Source organism: Scyliorhinus canicula, chromosome 12, assembly GCF_902713615.1.
Source record: "Scyliorhinus canicula chromosome 12, sScyCan1.1, whole genome shotgun sequence".
NCBI lineage: Eukaryota > Metazoa > Chordata > Chondrichthyes > Carcharhiniformes > Scyliorhinidae > Scyliorhinus > Scyliorhinus canicula.
This window is the reverse complement of record NC_052157.1, coordinates 32,809,819-32,831,413: the sequence shown is the minus strand read 5'-3', so window position 1 is coordinate 32,831,413 and position 21,595 is coordinate 32,809,819. Positions and strand designations below refer to the sequence as shown.

General features: G+C 45.2%; 1 protein-coding gene across 6 annotated transcripts in view; it reads left to right on the top strand.

Annotated features, from left to right (window-relative positions):
• LOC119974369 (protein unc-13 homolog C-like) overlaps nt 1-21,595 on the top strand; it is a 532,106-nt gene that overhangs the window by 241,769 nt on the left and 268,742 nt on the right. For all 6 annotated transcript variants that reach the window (XM_038813153.1, XM_038813157.1, XM_038813155.1 and 3 more), the window contains 4 exons: nt 5,091-5,206; nt 6,568-6,731; nt 15,141-15,291; nt 20,244-20,312. In XM_038813153.1, coding sequence (XP_038669081.1) covers nt 5,091-5,206; nt 6,568-6,731; nt 15,141-15,291; nt 20,244-20,312 — 500 coding nt within the window. The remainder of the gene's footprint in view (nt 1-5,090; nt 5,207-6,567; nt 6,732-15,140; nt 15,292-20,243; nt 20,313-21,595) is intronic.

Below are 21,595 nucleotides of genomic sequence, written 5' to 3'. Positions count from 1 at the left end.
TACCTCTGGCATCTGGATTCAAGTTGAACACAATTTTTTTTTTTATTTACGGGACATGGGCCAATCCTAGTTGCTCTTCAGAAGGTGGTGGTGAATTGCCGCCTTGAATCGCTGCAATCCTTGAGGTGTAGTACACCCACTGTGCTGTTAGGGAGGCAGTTCCCTAATGTTGCCCCAGTGACAGTGAAGGAACGGCGATATATTTCCACGTCAGGGCGGTGAATGGCTTGAAGAGAAACCTCCAGGTTGTGGGATTCACAGGTATCTGCTGCTCTTATGCTTCCAGATGGTAGTGGTCATGGGTTTGGAAGGTGTTGTCGAAGGAACCTTGGTGAGTTACTGCAGTGCACCTTGTAGATGGTAGAAGCGGCTGCCACTGTCCATCCGTGGTGGAGGGTTTGAATGTTTGTGGAAGGGGGAGCAATCAAGCAAACTGCTTTGTTCTGGATGGTGTTGATCTTCATGAGTGTTGTTGGAGCTGCACTCATCCAGGCAAGTGGAGAGTATTCCATTACACTCCTGACTTGTGCTTTGCAGATGGTGGGCAGACTTTGGGGGATCAGGTGGTGAGTTACTCACCATAGGATTCCTAGCCGTTGACCTATCTTGATAGCCACAGAATTAATGTGGCTAGTCCAGTTCAGTTTCTGATCCATGGTAACCCCCAAGATGTTGATTGTGGGGGATTCAGCGATGTTATTGCCATTGAATGTCAAGGGCCGGTGGTTAGACCCTCTCTTGTAGGAGGTGGTCATTGTCTGGCACTTGTGTGGCACAAATATAACTTGCCACTTGTCAGCCAAAGGATGTGGTTCAGGTCCTGCTGCATTTGGACCAGGACTGCTTTGTTATCTGAGGAGTTGTGAATGGTACTGAACATTGTGCAGTCATTTGCAAACATCACCACATCTGACCTTATGATGCAAGGAAGGTCATTGATGAAGCATCTGGAGATGGTTGGGCCTCAGGCATTACCCTGAGGAACTCCTGCAGTGATGTCCTAGAGTTGAGATGATTGACCTACAACCACCACAGCCATCTTCCTTTGTGCTAGGTATGATTCCAACCAGCAGAGGGTTTTCCCCCTGATTCCCATTGACTCCAGTTTAGCTAGGGCTCCTTGATGCCGTACTCAGTCACATGCGGCCTTGATGTCAAGGGCAGTCACTCTCACCTCACCTCTGGCATTCAGCTCTTTTGTCCATGTTTGAAACAAGGCTGTAATGAGGTCAGGAGTAACATGACCCTCGCGGAACCCAAACTGAGCGTCCGTGAGCAGGTAATTGCTGAGTAGGTTCCTGTTGATGACTCCTTCCATCACTTTGCTGATAATGGAGAGTAGACTGATAGGGCTGTAATTGGCTGGGTTGGATTTGTCCTGTTTCTTGTGTACAGGACACACCGAGGCAATTTTCAACATTGCCGGGTAGATGCCAGTGTAGCTGTACTAGAACAGCTTGGCTAGGGGTGCTGTAAATTCTGTAGCACAAGTCTTCAGTACTATTGTTGGGATATTGTCAGGGCCCATAGCTTTATCCAGTGCCTTCAGCCGTTTTTTGACATCATGTGGAATGAATCGTATTGGCTGAAAACTGACATCTGTGATGCTGGGGACCTCCGGAGGAGACCGAGATGGATCATCCACTCGGCACTTCTGGCTGAAGATTGTTGTGATTGCCTCAGCCTTGCCGTTTGCACATATGTGCTGGGCTCCTCCATCATTGAGGGTGGGGATATTTGTTGAGCCTCCTCCTCCAATAAGTTGTCTAATTATCCACCACCATTCATGGCTGGATGTGACAGGACTACTGAGCTTAGTCCTGCATTTGAGTAAAGATTTCTTCTAGCTGCAAGCTTCTATGAAATAGGTTTAGCTCAGTCTTACTGAGCTTCGAACATGAAATTTCCCAATTTGGCACAAAATTGACTATTTTAATTAGAGTGGCAGGTTTGGGGAGTGGGATGAGTGTAAATGTGTTTACTTATGTTTGGAGTTAATGCAAGGACTAAATTCGTATTATAAATCTTGGACATCAACTAGAGCTGCCTTCCATGCATCATCAATTTTTGATATGTGTTAGTAATAAACAAGATGTTTATGACTACATCAACAATAACTTGTAATTATTTAATGCCTTTAACATAGTAAAACATCCCGAGACACTTTCCAGACGTGTTGCCTTGTCACCTAAGGAGATATTAGGACAGATAAACAAAGGCCAGGTCAAAAGGTATGTTTTAAGGAGTGCTTTAAGTAGAGCAGCAGAGAGGTTTAGGGAGGTTTTAGGTTCGGGGCATTGGGAGCTGAAGGCTTAGCTAGCTGCCAGTGTTTGAATTATTATCAGTAGTGAAAGATCAAACCGATCCTGTAGGGTTGTCGGACTGATAGGAGCTATAGAGATAGAGAGTGACGAAGCTGAGACGAAACAAGGATGGGAATTTAAAATTGAGATGTTGCCACATCGGGAGCCAATGTAGGTTAGCGAGGACTTGGGGAGATGGGTGAACAGGACTTGGCGTGAGTTTGGATATGGGCAGCAGTTTATGGACAGTGATAATAGGAGGCTCATCAGAAGAGAGAGACAAGCTTGCAAAGTATTCCACAATCGAACTGCGAAACTCCAACCTTTTGGTAAACATTTCTTTTTGATAAAAGGTAGAATTTCTGATTGTATTCCAGGCACTAGGTCCCCAAAGAAGCTGGAACTTGAGACTTTGCTTCAGAGAGCCTGGACTGTGCTTCTAAATAAAGAGGGAATGTGAAGGAGGAGTGGGAGAAGTAGAATCTTCCTCCCAGACGCAAGAGAAACTGGAAACAAAAATCTTTGCAGAACAGCTGCTGGGACATGGAAATTGCAAGTCACTAAACATTGACAGGATGCCATAGAATGAAAGCACGGGGGAATGTGGCATTGGAATCAGTCTGGAGGCTGAGCACAGTAAAAGTAAAAGCCAATTAGGGGTGGCAAGAATATTGAGAGTTTGAAGACACGTACTTGAGCCAATTAAATATTAGTTCACAAATGCAAAACTAGAATAGAGCCAGGGCAAATGAGATATAACTTTGATTTAAAAAATACTCTGCAATTCTTGGAGAAGGACATCTACCCTGTACAATTTAGAATTGTGAGATCAGCCTGTGGCTCAGAAATTAATGTGTGGAGATGAGAAAAAATAGCTGGAAGTAAAATTTAGCTAGCCTACATTTCACAAAATATTGAGCCAGAATGTGCTCCAAGGTCACCAAGTGGAGCAATATTCAGTTTTTAGAAAATCTTGCCCAGAAAGGGACTGAAAATGCGAGCTGATGATGGTACAGTGAAGGAAACAGACCATCTGAGATCTTAGTAAACAGGGCAAGCAATTGTGTACCTCTAAGGACAATGAGATTGAGGGATTGGGAAAGAACCATGAGAAGGACTGAGAAGGAAGATGGATTAAAAGGAGTGAATTCAAGAGCAAACAAGGTATAGAAATAAAAAGCTGCATTTGTACATCAATTGCCGCTTAAATGGGTTGCAGGAAGTTAGGACTAGTATTTAACTGTGCAAGGAACCGTTAACGATGAGATTGACGTTCCTGATGTGCCACTCAATCTCTTCAACAACAAAGGAACAGTTAAACTGTTGAGTCTTTTCCTACACAGTAGTAAATATAGAAGTTTAAATGTTTACCTTTTTTTTCCGACTCTACATTTTGGAGTCTGATACAAACATATAGACAAGGAACAGGAGTAGGTCTTTCAGTGCCTTGAGCCTGCTCCCCCATTTCATAAGTCCATGGCTGATCAATACTAACCTCAAATCTGCATCCCGCCTACTCCCGATAACCTATCACCTCCTTGCTTATCAAGAATCTATCCACCGCAAAACATTTTAAAAGCCTCTACCTCAATTGTCTTTTCAAGATGAGAGCTCTAAAGAACTCATGAGACTGAGTGAAACAATACTGCCTTATTTCCATTTTAAGTGGGCGACCCTTTATTTTTAAACAGGGACCCCTAGTTCTAAGGTCTCCTACAAGAGGAAACACTTTCCACATCCACGCTGTTAATACCCCTCAGGATCTTGTATGTTTAAATAAGCCGCCTCTTACTCTTCTAAACTCCATCAGATAATATTAATCTGTATTGGTGTCACAAGTGGGCTTACATTAACACCACAATAAAGTTTCTGTGAGAAACCCCTCGTCGCCAGACTACGGCGCCTGTTTGGGTACACTGAGTGAGAATTCAGAATATCCAACTCGCCTAACAATTACATCAAGCTGCCAAAGTGTATAACCTTGCATTTATCCAAATTATACCACATCTGCCGTTCATTTCCCACTAATTCACCTTGCCCAAATCACACTGAAGGATCTCTGCACCCTCCTCAGAACTTACCCTCCCACCCAACTTTGTGCCATCTGCAAATTTGAAGATATTACGTTACAATAATAATAATTATTATTAGTATCACAAGTAGGTTTACATTAACACTGCAATGAAGTCACTCAAAATCTCCTAGTCGACACACGCCGGTGCCTGTTCGGGTACACTGAGGGGGAATTCAGAATATCCAGTTCACCTAACAAGCACATCTTTAGAGACTTGTGGGAGGAAACAGGAGCAACCGGAGGAAACCCACGCAGACACGGGGAGAACATGCAGACTCCACATAGACAGTGACCCAAGCCGGGAATCGAACCCAGGTCCTTGGTGCTGTGAAGCAACAGCGCTAACCACTGTACCACTGAGGATACAAACCTAGATTGTCTTTTTTTTTAATTTCTCAATTCAATCTTCCTTTGCCTTTACTTTTCTGCACTTGATCTGACTCTAATTCACCCAATTTTCTTTTTCAATTATTAAAGTTAATTTCGTATAGATGCAAATAAGAATCCAAAAATAATTTTAAGCTTGAAACATCAAGTTACAACATGAGTAATAATTATTTTTTGTGAACGAAAGATGGAGATGAACAATCTTTAGGGAGTTGGCTAATGTATCATGTTCATGCTATTTATAAATCATTAACATCTAAATGAGCACCAGGATGTTTTTGTGCATTGTAGAATATCTTCAAATTGTGCACTGTATTTCTTTGCAGAGAAAAGAACTGACAAATCAGCTGTTTCGGGTGCAATCAGAATGAAAATCAGCGTTGAAATTAAAGGAGAAGAGAAAGTAGCCCCATATCATGTGCAGTACACGTGCTTACATGAGGTGAGGTACAAAGTGCAACTATACAATGTTTAATCATTTTTTCAAATATATTCTCATTTTGCGTACTACAGGGGCGCGATTCTCCAAAATGGAGACTAAGTGTTTGCGCCTATGTGAACGCCGTCGCGTTTCACGACGGCGTGAAACGGGCACAGGGACAACCGATTCTGGCCCCCACGGTGGGTGCTGGAGAGGTTCACGTTGCTCCAGCCTCCCTTTCGGGCGGCAAATGTGCGCCGCGTCAACCCTCGCATGCGCGGGGGCCTTCTTCAACACTCTGGCCCAGTGCAAATGGCGCAGATTCTCCGCACCTCGGAGAATTGCCCGCCGGCGTCGGGGCATCGTGGCGCGGTTGTGGCGATTCTCCGGCCTGGCGCGGGGCTCGGAGAATCATGCCCCACATGGCCACTATTTGGCTCCAACTGAGGAATAAACAGAACGATTTTCTATTTTGATAGAAATATACCAATGGTATCCACTTCATCAGTATATGAAAACAATTCATTCTACAAAACTTTTTCATTCAGAATCATTGGGCGGGATTCTCCCATCGGGTGGCTAAGTGCCGATGCCGGTGTAAAAATGGGAGTGTCTTACTTCAGCATCGGCGCCCGTTTCGAGACCCGATTCTCCAGGCCACAGTGCGATAGCACAGCGCTGGAGCGGCCCACGCCGCTTCAGCTGCCGATCCCGGCATGAGCCTGGCGCTGTGGGGTCCGCACATGCGAAGTTGGGCCGGCGCCAACTAGCGCATACGCAGTGGTCTTTTCCCCTGCGCTGGCCCCAATGCCAAATGGCGCAGGGCTACAGGAGCCAGCACGGAGGAAAGGAGGTCCCCAGACAGAGAGGCCAGCCCTCCGATCGGTGGGCCCCGATCACGGGCCAGACCACTACTGAGGTCCCCCTCCGGGGTCGAACAACCCCCCCCCCCCACAGGCCGCCCCTGGACCCTTCAACGCCGAGGTCCCACCGGCTCAGAGGATGTTAGAGCCACGCTAAATTGCCCCTTAATTGGACAAATGTTTTAAAAAGCAGAACAATGCACATCTTTGGGTTGTGGGAGTGAGACCCATGCAGACACCGGGAGAATGTGCAAATCCACACGGACAGTGACCCGGGGCCGGGATTGAACCTGGTCCCTGACGCTGTGGGGCAGCAGTGCTAACCACTGCATCACTGTGCTGCCCACGTTCTGCTTCTTATAAAAATAGGTAGAAAATTGTAATAATTTGAAATTGAACTGAAAACAGAACTTGGGCAGTATAAATAGAATAATAGTGTGAATCTCTAGTGTTGAATATCATCATCAGGAGGGCCAGAAATACAATGCACAGATTTGACGTAACTCTTATTTTCTTCAGAACCTATTCACTTATTTGACAGAAACAAAATATAATGGTATTGTGAAAATCCCACAAATGAAAGGAGATGAAGCATGGAAAGTGTACTTTGAAGACTTTGGTCAAGAAATTGTGGATGAATTTGCAATGCGCTATGGAGTTGAATCGATTTATCAGGCCATGACGTAAGTTACTCATTTGTAATTATTCTTTCAGTTATCCTAGACCTGGATAGTTTCAATATTTTTTTGTTTTTTAAAATAAATTTAATGTACCCAATTAATTTCTTTTACAATTAAGGGACAACTTAGCATGGCCAATCCACCTAACCTGCGCATCTTTGGGTTGTGGGGGTGAAATCCACGCAGACATGGGGAGAATGTGCAAACTCCACACGGACAGTGACCCAGGGCCGGGATTCGAACCCGGGTCCTCAGCGCCGCAATCCCAGTGCTAACCACTGTGCCACATGCTGCCCTGATAGTTTCAATATTGACTGTTAAGGAATCAGAGGACATGAATTTACATCCCACCATGCAGTTTGAGAATGTGAATTTGGTTTTTATAACCTGCAAGTAAAATGCTGGTATCAATAAAGGTGTTGAGGAAGTTGTCAGATTGTCATATAAAACCCAAATGTTTCACTAATTGTAGTAAAGGGGTCATGTACATAAAGGGACTATATGAGATTTAGAAAAATACTGCCCGCCAGATGATGTGAGAAGACCCTTGACCCAGAGCCATGGTCAACCTGGAGATGGGCACAGTTGGGTTAAGTCTGGGGGTGGGGGGGGGGGGGGGGGGGGGGGGGATTTTCCGCTCTTGTTTTCATTGGGCGGAATCGGCAACAGAAGCAGTAAAGTCCAGAAGCCCAGATCGCATTTCATGCCGGAATAGGCGATTGGTGCCAGCAGCTTGCCAGCGATGAATGTAGAGAAACCCCCATTACAATAAATCTAATGATCAAGCATCTACGCCTGGCGACCTCTAGGAAATGACCTCTTCCATATTTACCTTGGTCAGGAATATATGACTCTAGTCCGACAATAACATGGTTAACTCTCAAGTGCCATCGGAAGTGACCTAGGAGCAACTCAACAGCATCAAAATGCTGCTACAAAGAATTGCTGTAGCTCGAGATAGACCAGTCACTGCCGATTCAGGCCAACCAGGCATGGCCAATAAATGTCGACCTCGCCAGTGACCATGCTCAGGAATTAATTTTGTTTTTAAAAATTAGGTTGTAATCACTATACATCACTTTTATTGTTCGACACAAGCTAGTAGAATCCTTGAAATGACTTGGACATACAAAGTTAAACTCAAGAGAATTTAAATTTGGCATGATTTCTTGTGAGCTGTGCAAACTCAGTGAACCGTTTGATTTTCAAGTGCTGCCAATACGGACACCTTTGAGATGCTGATCAGTAATCATGAGAAGACTTTGTTTGCTGCAGTGAGATGCACCAGGCTGCCAGTTGTTTGCCAACAGCACGTCAGTCAGATCCATTTCAATTATTTTGGACCATCATTATGTACCAAAAGTGACATATATGTACTTCCTAAGTAAAATTTAATGATCATTAAACTGACTTTTTGTAAAAAAAGAAAATCACATCTATAAAACTTATCGGTCCCTATAGGAAAAGTTACAGTTAATTAGGATATAAAGCTACAAGCCTAATTATCCATTTTTGCTTCAGCATTTTTTTTATGGAAGTTCAATTACAGAATTTTGTTGATTTGCCATTTTCTTGTCCCTTTTAAATTGTTTTTCATCTTTACGTGGTTATATTTTTTCTTCCTTTCTAATAAAGCTGTTTGGTACACAATTACATGATGCTGTATCTTGAACTAGATTAACTGAAGAAGGAATGTAAAGATAAATCCAAGCTGAATTCTTGTGACCTGTACCAGCTCTGGTCTGTCTCTCTCCTCTCTACTGAGGCCTTTGCATGGTTATAAACACGTTTTACCTGTCAGGAACGGTCGGCAGTGACTGCGGACTCAGTCCGCGGCCGGCCTGGTTGGTGGTGGGGGAATCCTTCACGGGGGGGGTGCCTCAGGCAAGGCCAGGATTGCGATTGGGGGCCACCAATCTGCGGGCGAGCGTGATCTCGGAGGGGCCCATTCCTTCAGGGCCACTCCGCAATGCAAGTCCTCCATGTCGTGCGGGGTGACCGCCGAAGGCCTCCGCCGTGCGCATGCACGGACTCCCGACCGGAAGTGCAGGGCCCCGTATCGCCAGGCAGAGCTGCGTGGAATACTCATGGGCATTGCTAGCCCCCTTCAGGTAGGAGAATCACTCAGGTCTTTCTTCAGGAAAGTCCAGAATGAAACACCCGTTTTGACGCTGGTGTGGGGACTTAGCCTCATTATTGGAGAATCCCGCCCGGGGTTCCTGTCGAGGTAAGGACTGTGGATGAACTCTAAAAGCTGGAGGGCCAATCAGAAGTCTTCCAGCTTCGGAGAGTACCCAACTGCAATGCAAGATGAGTGACTGGAAGGGCATTACAATAAGAAGGTGCCTTCTCAGCCACATAAGGAAATTGTAATGTGAAACCAAAAATGCAGCCAGGCCCAAGAGCTGGGGGTTCTCTCTCAGGGGAGGTCTATCGCTGCACGACCCCACCCAGACAGGCACGGGAGGACCTGGAGGCCTGCTGAGCATTCCGGCACCCGAGCCTGCCACTGGCTCCAGGTAGTTGCTCTACCCCTGATCTGGGTATTGTACTGTTTTGGGACAGCTGAGAGTGTACATGTTGAAACACCACTTTCATTTTCAATGTCTTCCCTCGAAACGTCTTTCAGGCTGTAGTGGTAACAGATTTGTTATGGTTAAATGCTGATGCTTACTGTTTGAGAGAGTGCAATTTTATTTAGTTTTAAACTGGAGTGATTTGTGGGAAAGTAGAACCGACAATTTTCCTGGCTGGTCTGGGCACTCAAATTATTTGGAGGAACAAAGGAGCGTGATTATTTTAATAAAAGACCGAGGATAAAAATCAATAATCACCATAGAGCTAAGGAGACAAGTGGTAGGAGCAAATTTGCTTGAAGTTTCCATGTAGAGTCTCTTTAAGGCCTGGCAGGAGTGTTGGACATATATCTCTGGGGGTTTGATTTCCTGATCCTCCTGCCTGTCCAGTCAAACAGCATGATTTTGACTATCTCCAATACTTTTATAACTGATAAAGTGTTGCGTTTTCATGGGTTTCACTTTCACTCACAGTATAAACAAAGGATAAACATTGCCACACCACAGGTGACTTAACCAGTTGTCAAGTTTATTGCAGAGGTGTTGCTTTGCTCACAGTCTAAAATGGTAAGAAGAGGGAAATCACCCGAGTGCCTCTGATGATGTCACCACATAATCCGCCTGGTCCCCATTTGTGAATCCTCTCCCATGTACTTCCTTGGCTAATCCATGATTAAAGACCACTGATATTTCGGGTACAGAGTTTGGAGGTGCGAGTGTGTGCACCTGTTACTGGAACTGTAGCCCAGTCATTACTTTTGAGAGAGATGGGAAGGGGATTTGGCAGAGAGTGAGAGCAGTGGATTGAGTTACTCCTCAGCTTGCTGTTTGCTTTGCAGGGAGGATTATCCAGTGTTTGAGCTCACAGTGCTTTTTCATCATGGATATCATTAGTGGCAGGTTTTTGATTGCTGCGAGCTGGGAGATTCTGATAATCTTACTGAGATGCTTCTCTCTGTACCAGTGAGGGTGAACAATTCTGCTTCACTGCTTTCCCACTCCTCCCCACAAATCCCTGGCCATGTGGGACTTCCTCAATTAATAAATTAACCAGCGACCATGAAATGCCCTTTGTGTTAATTGCTGTTTGCTGCTGTGAAATATTCTCGTATTTAAACTGAATTATTTTGCTGCAAAGAACAATGGGAATTAAAATTATGCCTCTGTCTCATTCACATGTACTCTCTAAGGGATACAATATTAGTTAATTGTTTCACTCCGAACACTTGGAAGGCACAATTACAACAGTGAATATTTGGAACTAGGGGAGAGTTTGTATGCGATTTAGCAGGCTGTCGGGCGGGGTGGGGAGAGGGGCTGTCGGCTGAAATCTTGTTCTTGAGCATTGAGGTTTTCAGTAAAATTTGCAAGAAATGTAGTCGTATTAACTAGTGCAGTAAACTTTGTGTTATTCTCTACTGTACCAACCGGAACCCTCTATTAACTGGAATTCCTGCAATCCCCCAATCCATGTCAGTTCTGGTGATGTTTTAAAGAGCCAGTCAGAAGCAGCAGCTACCGCTCAGAGCGACTGATGGTGCAACTGACAGCTCAACTTTATTTTCCAAAAAGCTGGTCAGAAGCGAAGGGTCAAATGGTGGAAATTTCTCACCCCCTGGGCACACTGCAATGTATTTGACCATTTTACCACATACATTTTACTATTTGTTCACATGATATCGTACCGTCAAATCCACTCGTGGTGATGGCATGTGGGCATGGGCACTCAGAGCTGTGAAAACCGGTGAACGTTTCTGGCCAGCTCGGTGTCGGGTGTGGTGGTGACCTGTTTGCTTCTCCTTTCACTGTGATGTCCTGCTGCACTAAGGCCCTTGACTGCCCAGTTGATTCCCCTCTTCCCTCACCCCCTCAAAGGCAGAGCAGAACCTTGTCTTGTGCGCTCTGTGAACCGCCATTTTTGATTCAACGACACCAGAACCAGATAATTATGTTGCTACACCTTGTATTATAGATTGAACTTCATTTTGACATTTATACAAAGCATTATGTTTTACTTATTACAACTTGCATTACGAAGGATGAAGTGATTCAATTTTCTCCCAATATAGTTTTATGTGCATTTAAAAAAAAAAATCACATTGGACAGTTTTTGTAAAATGTTTCCAGCTTCCAGTTGGTTAAGCAGCTCTTTCTCGTACAACTGCCAACTATTATTTACCTTTACAATTCTGTGACAATACATCCAGACAGTCTAGTGAGTGAACACAATGTTGGCATTTCTTTTGCCAATTTGGACATTCTTGTCATGCATGCATCGACAATAAATGATGTGTTGATTAGATTGTGTGGCAGACTTATAGATCACTTATATTAGACGATGTATTTGAGATGTATTTAATACTGTTCTTCTCAAAAATAGATTTTCTTTGATAGTTCATTCTTTACTCCTGACAATTAGACTATCAAAAACACTTTCAATGCAAATTGTTGAAAGAGATGGTATTTGAATAGTTAACTCTTAGAGTGCCAGCAGGTACAGACGACTGCCCTGATCCAGATAGCACTGTATTTTCCTCTGTTGACATGCCAGGGAATTATAGCAAGCAATATTACAGTAATAAGCTGTTGCAATATTGGCTCTGTGGTAGCACTCTTGCTTCTGAAACATGTTGAATGTTCATATCCCACTCCAGGACTTGGGTATTCAATGTGGCCAGCCATTCCTATGTTGTTGTCTGACGGCGTGAAATATTAAAATGTTTGTTCAGACAAAAACGCCCCATGGCGCTATTGGAAGTGGAGCAGGACTTCACCTGTTGACCTGGTCAATTGTGTCTCACTCAACAAACCGTCGCAGATTAGATGCTCATTTATATCATTTACTGTTTCTGGGATCCTGCTGTGCAAAGAAAAATCCATAGAATCCCTATCGTACAGAAGGAAGCCATTCAGCCCATCGGTCTGCACAAACCCCTGAAAGAACACTGTACCCAGGTTCTCACAAAGGAGGATGCAAATAAGATACCAGAAACGTTGAGGAACGCATGGTTTAGTGAGAAGGAGCAACTGAAGGAGATCAATATTGGTGGTGTTAGGGAAATTGATGGGATTTAAGGCTGCTAAATCCACAGAGTCTGATAATCTACATCCCAGAGTACTTAAGGAAATGGCTCTAAAAATAGTGGATGCATTGGTGGTCATCTTCCAAGATTCTATAGACTCTGGAACAGTTCCTACAGAGTTGAGGGAGCTAATGTAACTCCACAATTTAAAAAGGAAGGTAGAGAGAAAACAGGGAATTATAGACCAGTAAGCCTGACGTTGGTAGCGGGGAGTATTTGAGAAAATTCAAAGGTTTGCAGATGATACCAAGTTGGGTGGGAGGGTGAACTGTGACGAGGATGCAGAGATCCTACAGCATAGATTCATAGAATTAACAGTGCAGAAGGAGGCCATTCGTCCCTTTGAGTCTGCACCGACCATTGGAAAGAGCATCCTATCCAAGCCCACGCTTGGATAGGTTGGGCGAGTGGGCAAATCAATGGCAGATGCAGTATTAGTTGGATAAGTATGAGGTTATTCATTTTGGAAGCAAAAGCAGGAAGGCAGACTACTACCTGAATGGTTATAACGTGGGAGAGGAGAGTGTGCAGTGGGACCTGGGTGTCCTTGCGCACCAGTCGCTGAAGGTGCAGCAGACAGTAAAGAAGGCTAATGGTATGTTGGCCTTCCTTGCGAGAGGTTTCGAATACAGGAGCAGGGATGTGTTGTTGCAATTATACAGGGCCTTGGTGAGGCCACTCCTGGAATATTGTATGCATTTTTGGTCTCTTTTTCTGAGGAAGGATGTCCTTGCTCTCAAGGGAGTGCGGCAAAGATTTACCAGGCCCACCCCGTCCTATCCCTGTAACCTAACCTGCGCATTCCTGGACACCAAGGGGAAATTTAGGACGGCCAATCCAACTAACCTGTATGTCCTTAGACTGTGGGAGGAAACTTGAGCACCTGGAGGAAACTCACACAGACACCGGGAGAAAGTGCAAACTCCTAGGCCCCGAGTGCTGTGAGGTAGCAGTGCCAACCACTTGTCACTGTGCCATCCTAAAATGATGATAAATTTGCCAACAGTTCAACAGAATGTGGAAGGTGTTGCCAGAAAGTGCTGAAATACAAAAATGTGCACATGTGCAAATATTTCTAAAATTCGTCAGATCCAAACTCTTTGCACTTGGATTTCTGTAAAGGTTCTTCCCATCATCCAGCAAAACTTCATCAGAAACTAATGGTAAATCTTGGAGAAATGGGGAATGGTACCATTTTGATAACTTATTTAAATGGCTTCCTTCATGGCCTTCTGTAGCCTATGGACCTTGAGACAACTATAGCAGCATTATGACTTACTGAGCTTGTGGTGATATGCATCATTGTAGATACACAAGGGGTTAATGTAAGTACACGTAGACTAGCTAGACACTAGAGGGAGCACCAGAGACATGACACACAGACACTCAACCAATAGGTCAGTGAGATACACGACCAATGGGCATTCACGATACATACAGAGGTGACACTACCACAGGGGGCATTACACCAACCCATATATAAAGGACACAGCAAACATTATTTTCCTCTTTCCAGTGGAGACACTCAGTGAGTACAGACACAGGGTTGATTGAACATCATGCCCAGCACCTGGATTGTTGCAGACTGGTTCGTCAGTCTGAGTAGCTATAGAAGGATTAACAGTAGAGTCGAATCCAAGTAGGAGAATTGTTAATAGCTTAATAAATGCGTTAAAGCTATCTCCAAGTCTGAACCTTCCTTTGTCAGAGTGCACATTAAGGAAGCAGCTTATGCTATGTCAAGAGCATAACAAGACAGAGCTGAGATTAACCAATTCAAAGGGTCCAAACCTGCCACTTCCTGTATGTGTGGCGCAGTATTATTTAGAGTTTTTATCCAGTAGGTTATCAGGATAATTATAGATCAAACGTTGATACATACTGTTACGGTACCCTATGCAAGTGCATGGTCAATTCCAGCCCCACATGTCTCGGAGTCACAACACAAGTGAATTAACCAATAGTTCTTATAAAAACAACTGAATGTTTGGTCCATGGCTCCCCAATAATTACAGTCACCAGGTTTGTAAGTTTAAACACAATTGTTTTTTTATTTATAATAAGAACTATAATAAATATGCAACAGATATTTTGAAACATCCCACTAGGATTAGATCCAATCATCACCCAATACGGGACAAAGTACAGCATTCTGGGCCAATTTGTTCATCACCAGCCAAATCAATCAAACCGAAACTCAGCCCATCTCTTTCACTAATGTCAGTCAGTCTACAACTCCAATTTAAACCAGCACAAGCTGCTGCACAGGCCATTTTCCTTAAAGGCACATGTCTATTAATCATCCATGGATCAAAAATGTAACGGCAAGGGAAATAAGGGAATAACCTGGAAGGAGCCTTACAATATAGAGAACACCCAGCCACTGACCTGCACTTGTAGTGCTGTATACATCTGCTGGTCCACTTGCACTTCTGATCGATGAACACTCCAGGATGTTGACACTGGGAAATTCCATGAAGGCAGTGCCATAAAATGTGTTGTCTAATGTTGGTTAGAACCTGTGTGGAGTGAATGTTAATTGCCAGTTACCAAGCAAAATGTTGCCCAGGTCTTGCTAGATGTGGGAGTGACTGCTTCAATACCCGAGGAGCAGCAGATGTACCATCTTTACAAACAGCCTTTATTTTGTTGTGATTTATGCTGGCACCATGTAATCATGCATTGAAACATTACAACCAAATTATAAATTGAAATATGAGATCTGTAACAAATAAAATTTTATTTTCTTGCAGGCATTTCTCCTGTCTGTCGTCCAAATACATGTGCCCAGGGGTTCCTGCTGTAATGAGCACTTTGCTGGCCAATATTAATGCATATTTTGCACATACTACAGTTTCAACGAATGTTTCAGCCTCAGATCGATTTTCTGCTTCAAACTTTGGAGTAAGTTCAATATTAGTTAGGCATTTTTGCATTGAAATCGTATTTGCTAATTAAGGATCTATATAGTATGTGAAAGGACTATTGACGTATGAAAATAAACCAAAAAGGAAACCTGCCCCAGGTTGCAATCCATTTTGTTTCCTTTAAACTGTAGGACTCTATTGATGCAATAAGTTTTGAAATTTTGCCTTCTGGATTAGAAGGTTCAAAGTCCTAAACTAAAAATCGTACTTGCATTAGGCTGAACTACTATTAGGTATTTGCAATATTTACCGTTGACTCTTGGAGATCATCATAGTGGAAAGTAAACTGCTTGCTCTCAAACAATAATGTGTGGCCAAGTGATTAGATTTCTTTTATTAGTTCTTACAATCTATTGAAGTTATTTTCTAAATCCCAAAGAAGATTTTGATATCTTCCACTCTACTGCTGATATTCTTTACGTTTCAGTTACTTTAATGTTTAAATTCATTTTTAGAGAGGCACAGTATAAAAGCCTTGAGTTATACAGCTTGCCTCATTTCATTTTTAGTCAAGGTGAAGCAGAACTCTGTGGTTTATATATGTATATATTTAAAATAATTGCAAAATCGACTTATCTACTGAGTAAAATTTCTGAGACGGGATTCTCTGACCCCCCCCCCCCCCCCCGCAGGGCCGGAGAATCGCCGGGGAACGGTGTGAATCCCGCCCTCACTGGCTGCCGAATTCTCTGGCGCCGGGGTTTTGATGGGGGCGGGAATTGCGCCGTGCCGGTCGGTGGCCGCTGGCAGGGGCATCCACCCCCCCCTCCCCCAGGGATTCTCCGGCCTGCGATGGGTCAAGTAGCAGCCCGTTTTGGACCTGGTGCTTACCGCCGGGACCTGGCTCTGCGGGCGGTTTTCGGGGTCCTCGGAAGGGGTGTGGGGGGATCTGGCCTTGGGGAGTGCCCCTACGGTGGTCTGGCCCACGATTGGGGCCCACCGATCCGCAGGCGGGCCTGTGACATGGGGGCACTCTTTCCCTCCGCACCAGCTGCTGTGGACCTCCACGAACGCCCCCGCGCATGCGTCAACTCGCGACGGCCAGCGGAGGCCCTTTGGCACTGGTTGGCGGGGCGCCATGGCCATCCGCGCCGGTTGGCGCAATGCCAGCCCCGCCGGCACCGGCCTAGCCCCTGAAGATGCGGAGGTTTCCGCACCTTCCAGGCGACCCGACTCCGGAGGGGTTCACGCCACTCCTCAGCGTTGGGACCACTCGGCCCGCTGGGTAGGGTAGAATCCCGCCCCTAATGTTCGGAAAGTACCGACTGGAGGATTAATTTTCTTCAAACATTAGGGGCGGGATTCTCCGCGAACCGGCGGTGCGGGCTTGGTGCCACGCCAACCCCCACCGAGGAGGACTCTGCAGGCTGCCCGTGGAGCCAGTCCCGCCGGTAAGGACCTGTTGTGATTTATGCCGGCGGGACCCGCCGATTACGGGCGGCCGCTCGGCCCATCACAGGCCAGAGAATCGCCAAGGGGGTGATTCTCCGGCCCGGATGGGCCGAGGGCCTGCCGAATCCGACGGGTTCACGCCGGCGCCAACCACACCTGGTCGCTGCCGGCGTGAACATCGCGTGACCGCTGCGTGTGGGGCCTGTGGGGGGCGGAGGGAGGATCGAGCACCAGGGGCATGCTCAGGAGGGGTCTGGCCCACGATCGGTGCCTACCGATCGTCGGGCCGGCGTCTCTGAAAGACGCACTCTTTTCCCTCCGCCGCCCCGCAAGATCAATCCTCCATGTCTTGCGGGGCAGCGGAGGGGAAGACGGCAATCGCGCATGCGCTGGTTGGTGCCAACCAACCTGCGCATGCGCAGGTGACGTCATTTAGGCACTGCCGCCCACGTCATTCAGGCCGCGCCGCTTTGACGCAAGCGTCAAGGCCCGGCGCGCGTGATTGACGTGCCCCCCGCTCCTAGCCTCCCGGGGGGGGGGGGGGGGGGGGGGGGGAGAATAGGGGGCGAGGAGCGGCCTCCGACGCCGGAGTGAAATACTCCGGGTTTCACTCTGCCGTCGGCACTTTGTCTCCCTTTGGGAGAATTTCGCCCCCTATCTCTGACATCTCCCCAATACCTTCCTCCAATCACCTTAAAATTATGTCCCCTCGTGACAGCCATTTCTACCCTGTGGAAAAGCCACTGGCAATCCACTCTATCCATGCCTCTCATCACCTTGTACACCTCTATCAAATCACCTCTCTGCCTTCTTCGTTCCAGTGAAAAAAGCCCTAGCTCCCTTAACCTTTCTTCATAAGACATGCTCTGCAATCCAGGCAGCATCCTGGTAAATCTCCTCTGTACCCTCCACAAAGCATCCACGTCCTTCCTACAATGAGGTGACCAGAACTGGACACAATATTCCAAGTGTGGTCTACGTAGAATTTTATAAAGCTGCAGCAAAACCTCGCGGCTCTTAAACTCAATCCCCGTGTTCATGAAAGCCAACACATCATATGCCTTCTTAACAACCCTATCAACCTGGGTGGCAACCTTGAGGGATCTATGTACATGGACCCCAAATCCCTCTGTTCCTCCACGCTTCCAAGAATCCTGCCTTTAACCCTGGATTCAGCATTTAAATTTGACCTTCCAAAATGAATCACTTTGCATTTATCAAGGTTGAACTCCATCTGCCACTTCTCAGTCCAGCTCTGCATCCTGTCAATGTCCTGTTGTAACCTGCAACAACCCTCAACTCTATCTACAACTCCCCCACCTTTGTGTCATCGGCAAACTTACTAACCCAGCCTTCCACTTCCTCACCCAAGTCATTAATAAAAACCACAAAGAGCAGAGGTCCCAACAGATCCTTGCGGGGCACCACTAGTCACCGACCCCAGGCGCAATACTTTCCATCCACTACCACTCGCTGTCTTCTGACAATAGTCCTGACATAATTAATCGCCCTCTACAGGCCACTCAGTTCATGTGCATTTAGAGATGGGCAACAAATGCTGGCCTTGCCAGTGATGCCAACATCCCAAGAAAGGATTTTTCAAATGGAGTGAATGTGAAATTGTGGACAACACATTATGACGTGCACTTAGTGCTCTGCATTCACCTGATCCAAACTTCCTGAAGGGGCACTATGTTATGTGTTGCTACAGTTAATCCACGCAATAGGCTTGTACACCCATTCCTGAAACCTCTCCTTCAGTTGTTTTGAAGATTTCATCAAGTTACTGTCACTCACTGTCTGGGACAGTGATTTTCCCTATTTACCAAATTGTCCATCAAAATTTCCAACATGTTGTCCGATTTTCTCATAGCCGAACTTGCTCATAAATGAAGAGCCCCATTTGTTCAGATCTACCATCACAACTAATTCCCTTCGATGAATAATTGATTCATAGATAATTTATTTCTGCAAATAATTTTGCATTTTGAACTCATGTGACATGATACCCGATTAAATACAAAACACTTGACTGAATGTTTGCTGAAGAACTGAAACGTTGAAAATTAATGGCCTGAACACGGGGATTTTCATAATTTTAATGTAATTTTTCAAATGCATAAGCAGCAAAATTGATTAAAATTAATAAATATCGCTAAGCTCTTAAATTGTTCAAACATATCTATATTAGCAATTGCTTCACTGTTGATATGGCACAAAATATTTCAGAGGAACATTCATTCATTCAGTCTAATGAACCAATAAGCATATTTGCAACTAACCTGAGCAGGAAAACATTTTCTGCACCCAATTTTATGCAATCACTGACTGTTCATGAACTGTATTGAAACAAAGTAAGATAAAGTTAAATCATTGTGTAGAAGATGAATTTTATTTTTTATTTCGGAAAATTTGTTATAAAATTGTGTGGCAGGCTTCTTTTTCATCAAAAATTCATTAAAACCCCTTTCATTTCCTGAAGACTTGAGTAGCCATTCTAAGCTGGTTTCTTGGGAATCAATTAAATGGCGAAAATGAACTATGCAGATTCCTAGAGTTTGTGCTGATTGCCTTAGCAACATTTGTATTATCTGTAAATTACCTGCAACATTACAGAAGAATGTTTTTAATAAATTACACTGACACTACTATTCATCATGAAAGCACAGTATTGAAATTGATTTTTTTTTTTGTGTGTGTGTGTATGTGGGGAAAATTTTCTAAAATTAAGTCTGATCCTGCATTGGTACAGTGCTGATTTCATCAACATTTATCCACCTGTAACAAGATATTTGAAAGTGTATTTTTACAAAATGTTTACTTTTGATGAAACAAATGCTGGGCAGTACGATAGCACAGTGGTTAGCACAGTTGCTTCACAGCTCCAGGATCCCAGGTTCGATGCCCGGCTTGGGTCACTGTCTGTGCTGAGTCGGCACGTTCTCCCCGTGCCTGCGTGGGTTTCCTCCGGGTGCTCCGGCTTCCTCCCACAGTCCAAAGATGTGCAGGTTAGGTGGATTGGCCAAGCTAAATTGCCCTTCATGTCCAAAATGATTGGGTGGGGTTACTGGGTTACGGGATAGGGTGGAGGTGTGGGCTTGAGTAGGGTGCTCTTTCCAAGGGCCGGGGCAGACTCGATGGGCCGAATGGTCTCCTTCTGCACTGTAACTTCTGTGATTCTCTGATAACATCAATTAAATTTCAAGAAGGAATTAGATATAGCACATAAAGGGATCAAGGGATATAGGGGGAAGGTGGGATCAGAGTATTGAACTTTAGGATCAGCTCTGATCATAATGAATGGCAGAGCAGGCTCGAAGGGCAGAATGGCCTCCTCCTGCTTCTATTTTCTATGTAAATATAATACAGCCAGGAAAGTGGCAGCTGTGAGAAGGCAATATATAGGAAACTGTAGTCATCCATAATATATGATCATTTTATAATAAATGTTTATTGTTGAAGAATTCAAAGTTGGATAACTCAGGAATGTTTCCCAAAGACGTACAAAATTTGCTTTTGATTTTGTTTGTTTTACAGAGAGAAAAATTTATAAAGCTACTAGATCAGTTGCACAACTCTCTGAGGATTGACCTCTCTAAATACAGGGTATGTACAGACAATATGCAATGGTAGGTGATAAGTTCTGACGCAGCTAACTGAGTTCTCCTTCAATTCAGACGTCTTTCCTACGCCAGGAGTTCACCCGTCCAAATTTTCTGATGACGACGAAGGAACAAATACTTGAACCTTTTGAGTTTAATGAAAACTTCAGTTCTAGATTACGAGGGAGGGAGCAGTTACACACCTGGGGGAGATTCAGCACCAGTGTTGCAGGTGATAGATTTTCCAAAACTTAATCAGACCAACTTCTCTGAGGTTGATGCCATGAATTTTTATTTAAACACTGATCTATAAACCTACCAGAATCAGTTTCAAAGAGTCTATGTGGACACAATCGAATTGGACATTCTTTATTTTGGCCTCAGCAAGGAGCGCACCATCAAGGCCGCACTTACATCATTGACGATTCACAGTTCAGTGCCCCATTGATAAAGGCAGCCCCGATCTTTCGACCCACTCAGGGATCCCACCGCAGCCTCTGAACTGCAGCCAACGTATCTCTTCAGGAGTCCTCAACCCCCCCTCCACCTCACCCCACCTCTTATGGGCAAAGTCCCCCGGGCCCGACCCATGGAACGAGCAATCTGGCACCTACTCATCTCGACACTGGCACCCTGGCTGTGCCCATGCCGGCCTGGAAGTGCCACTTGTGCAGGTGCCAGGCTGCCAGTGCCTGGGTGGCAGCAGGTGTGCCAGGGTGCCACCCTTCCCAGAGCCTGATCACTGAGGGATCTCTAATGGCCCCAGAGACCACCACCACCCTCCCTGCCCCCAGATACCGTTGTGCCTGGTCCCCAATAGATGGTTCCATCCATATTTGGGATTGTGAAGTCAACATGGATTATTCCACGATGAGTATTATGGATTTTGGTGTGCAGGCTGATACTCCGTGAAGGAAGGAACTGTGAAACAAAGCTTATTAAGACAGAACTAGAATTCCTTTCTCCAAGTAAGCACTGCACACTCAGAAAATGAGGCCAATGGAGTTGAGGAACATCAGGCTGTGCAGATAGGGCAGGGAACCGGGTACCTTGAGGGCAGAGAAGAGGGACAAAGGGCACAAAGGAGAAGGAGACACTATCCTGACGGTTTACAGGCAAAGGCAAAGAGAGCGGAAGATGACTGAGACCTTGTACCAACGGCAACTATGGTGGCTCTCTCGGCGGCTGGTTATACATATCTGTGCCCTCGTCCGTGTAGACCTCGGTAGCATTCCACAAGTGGCTATACAGCAGTGCATCAACCCCCCATTAAGTCTATGGTGGGAA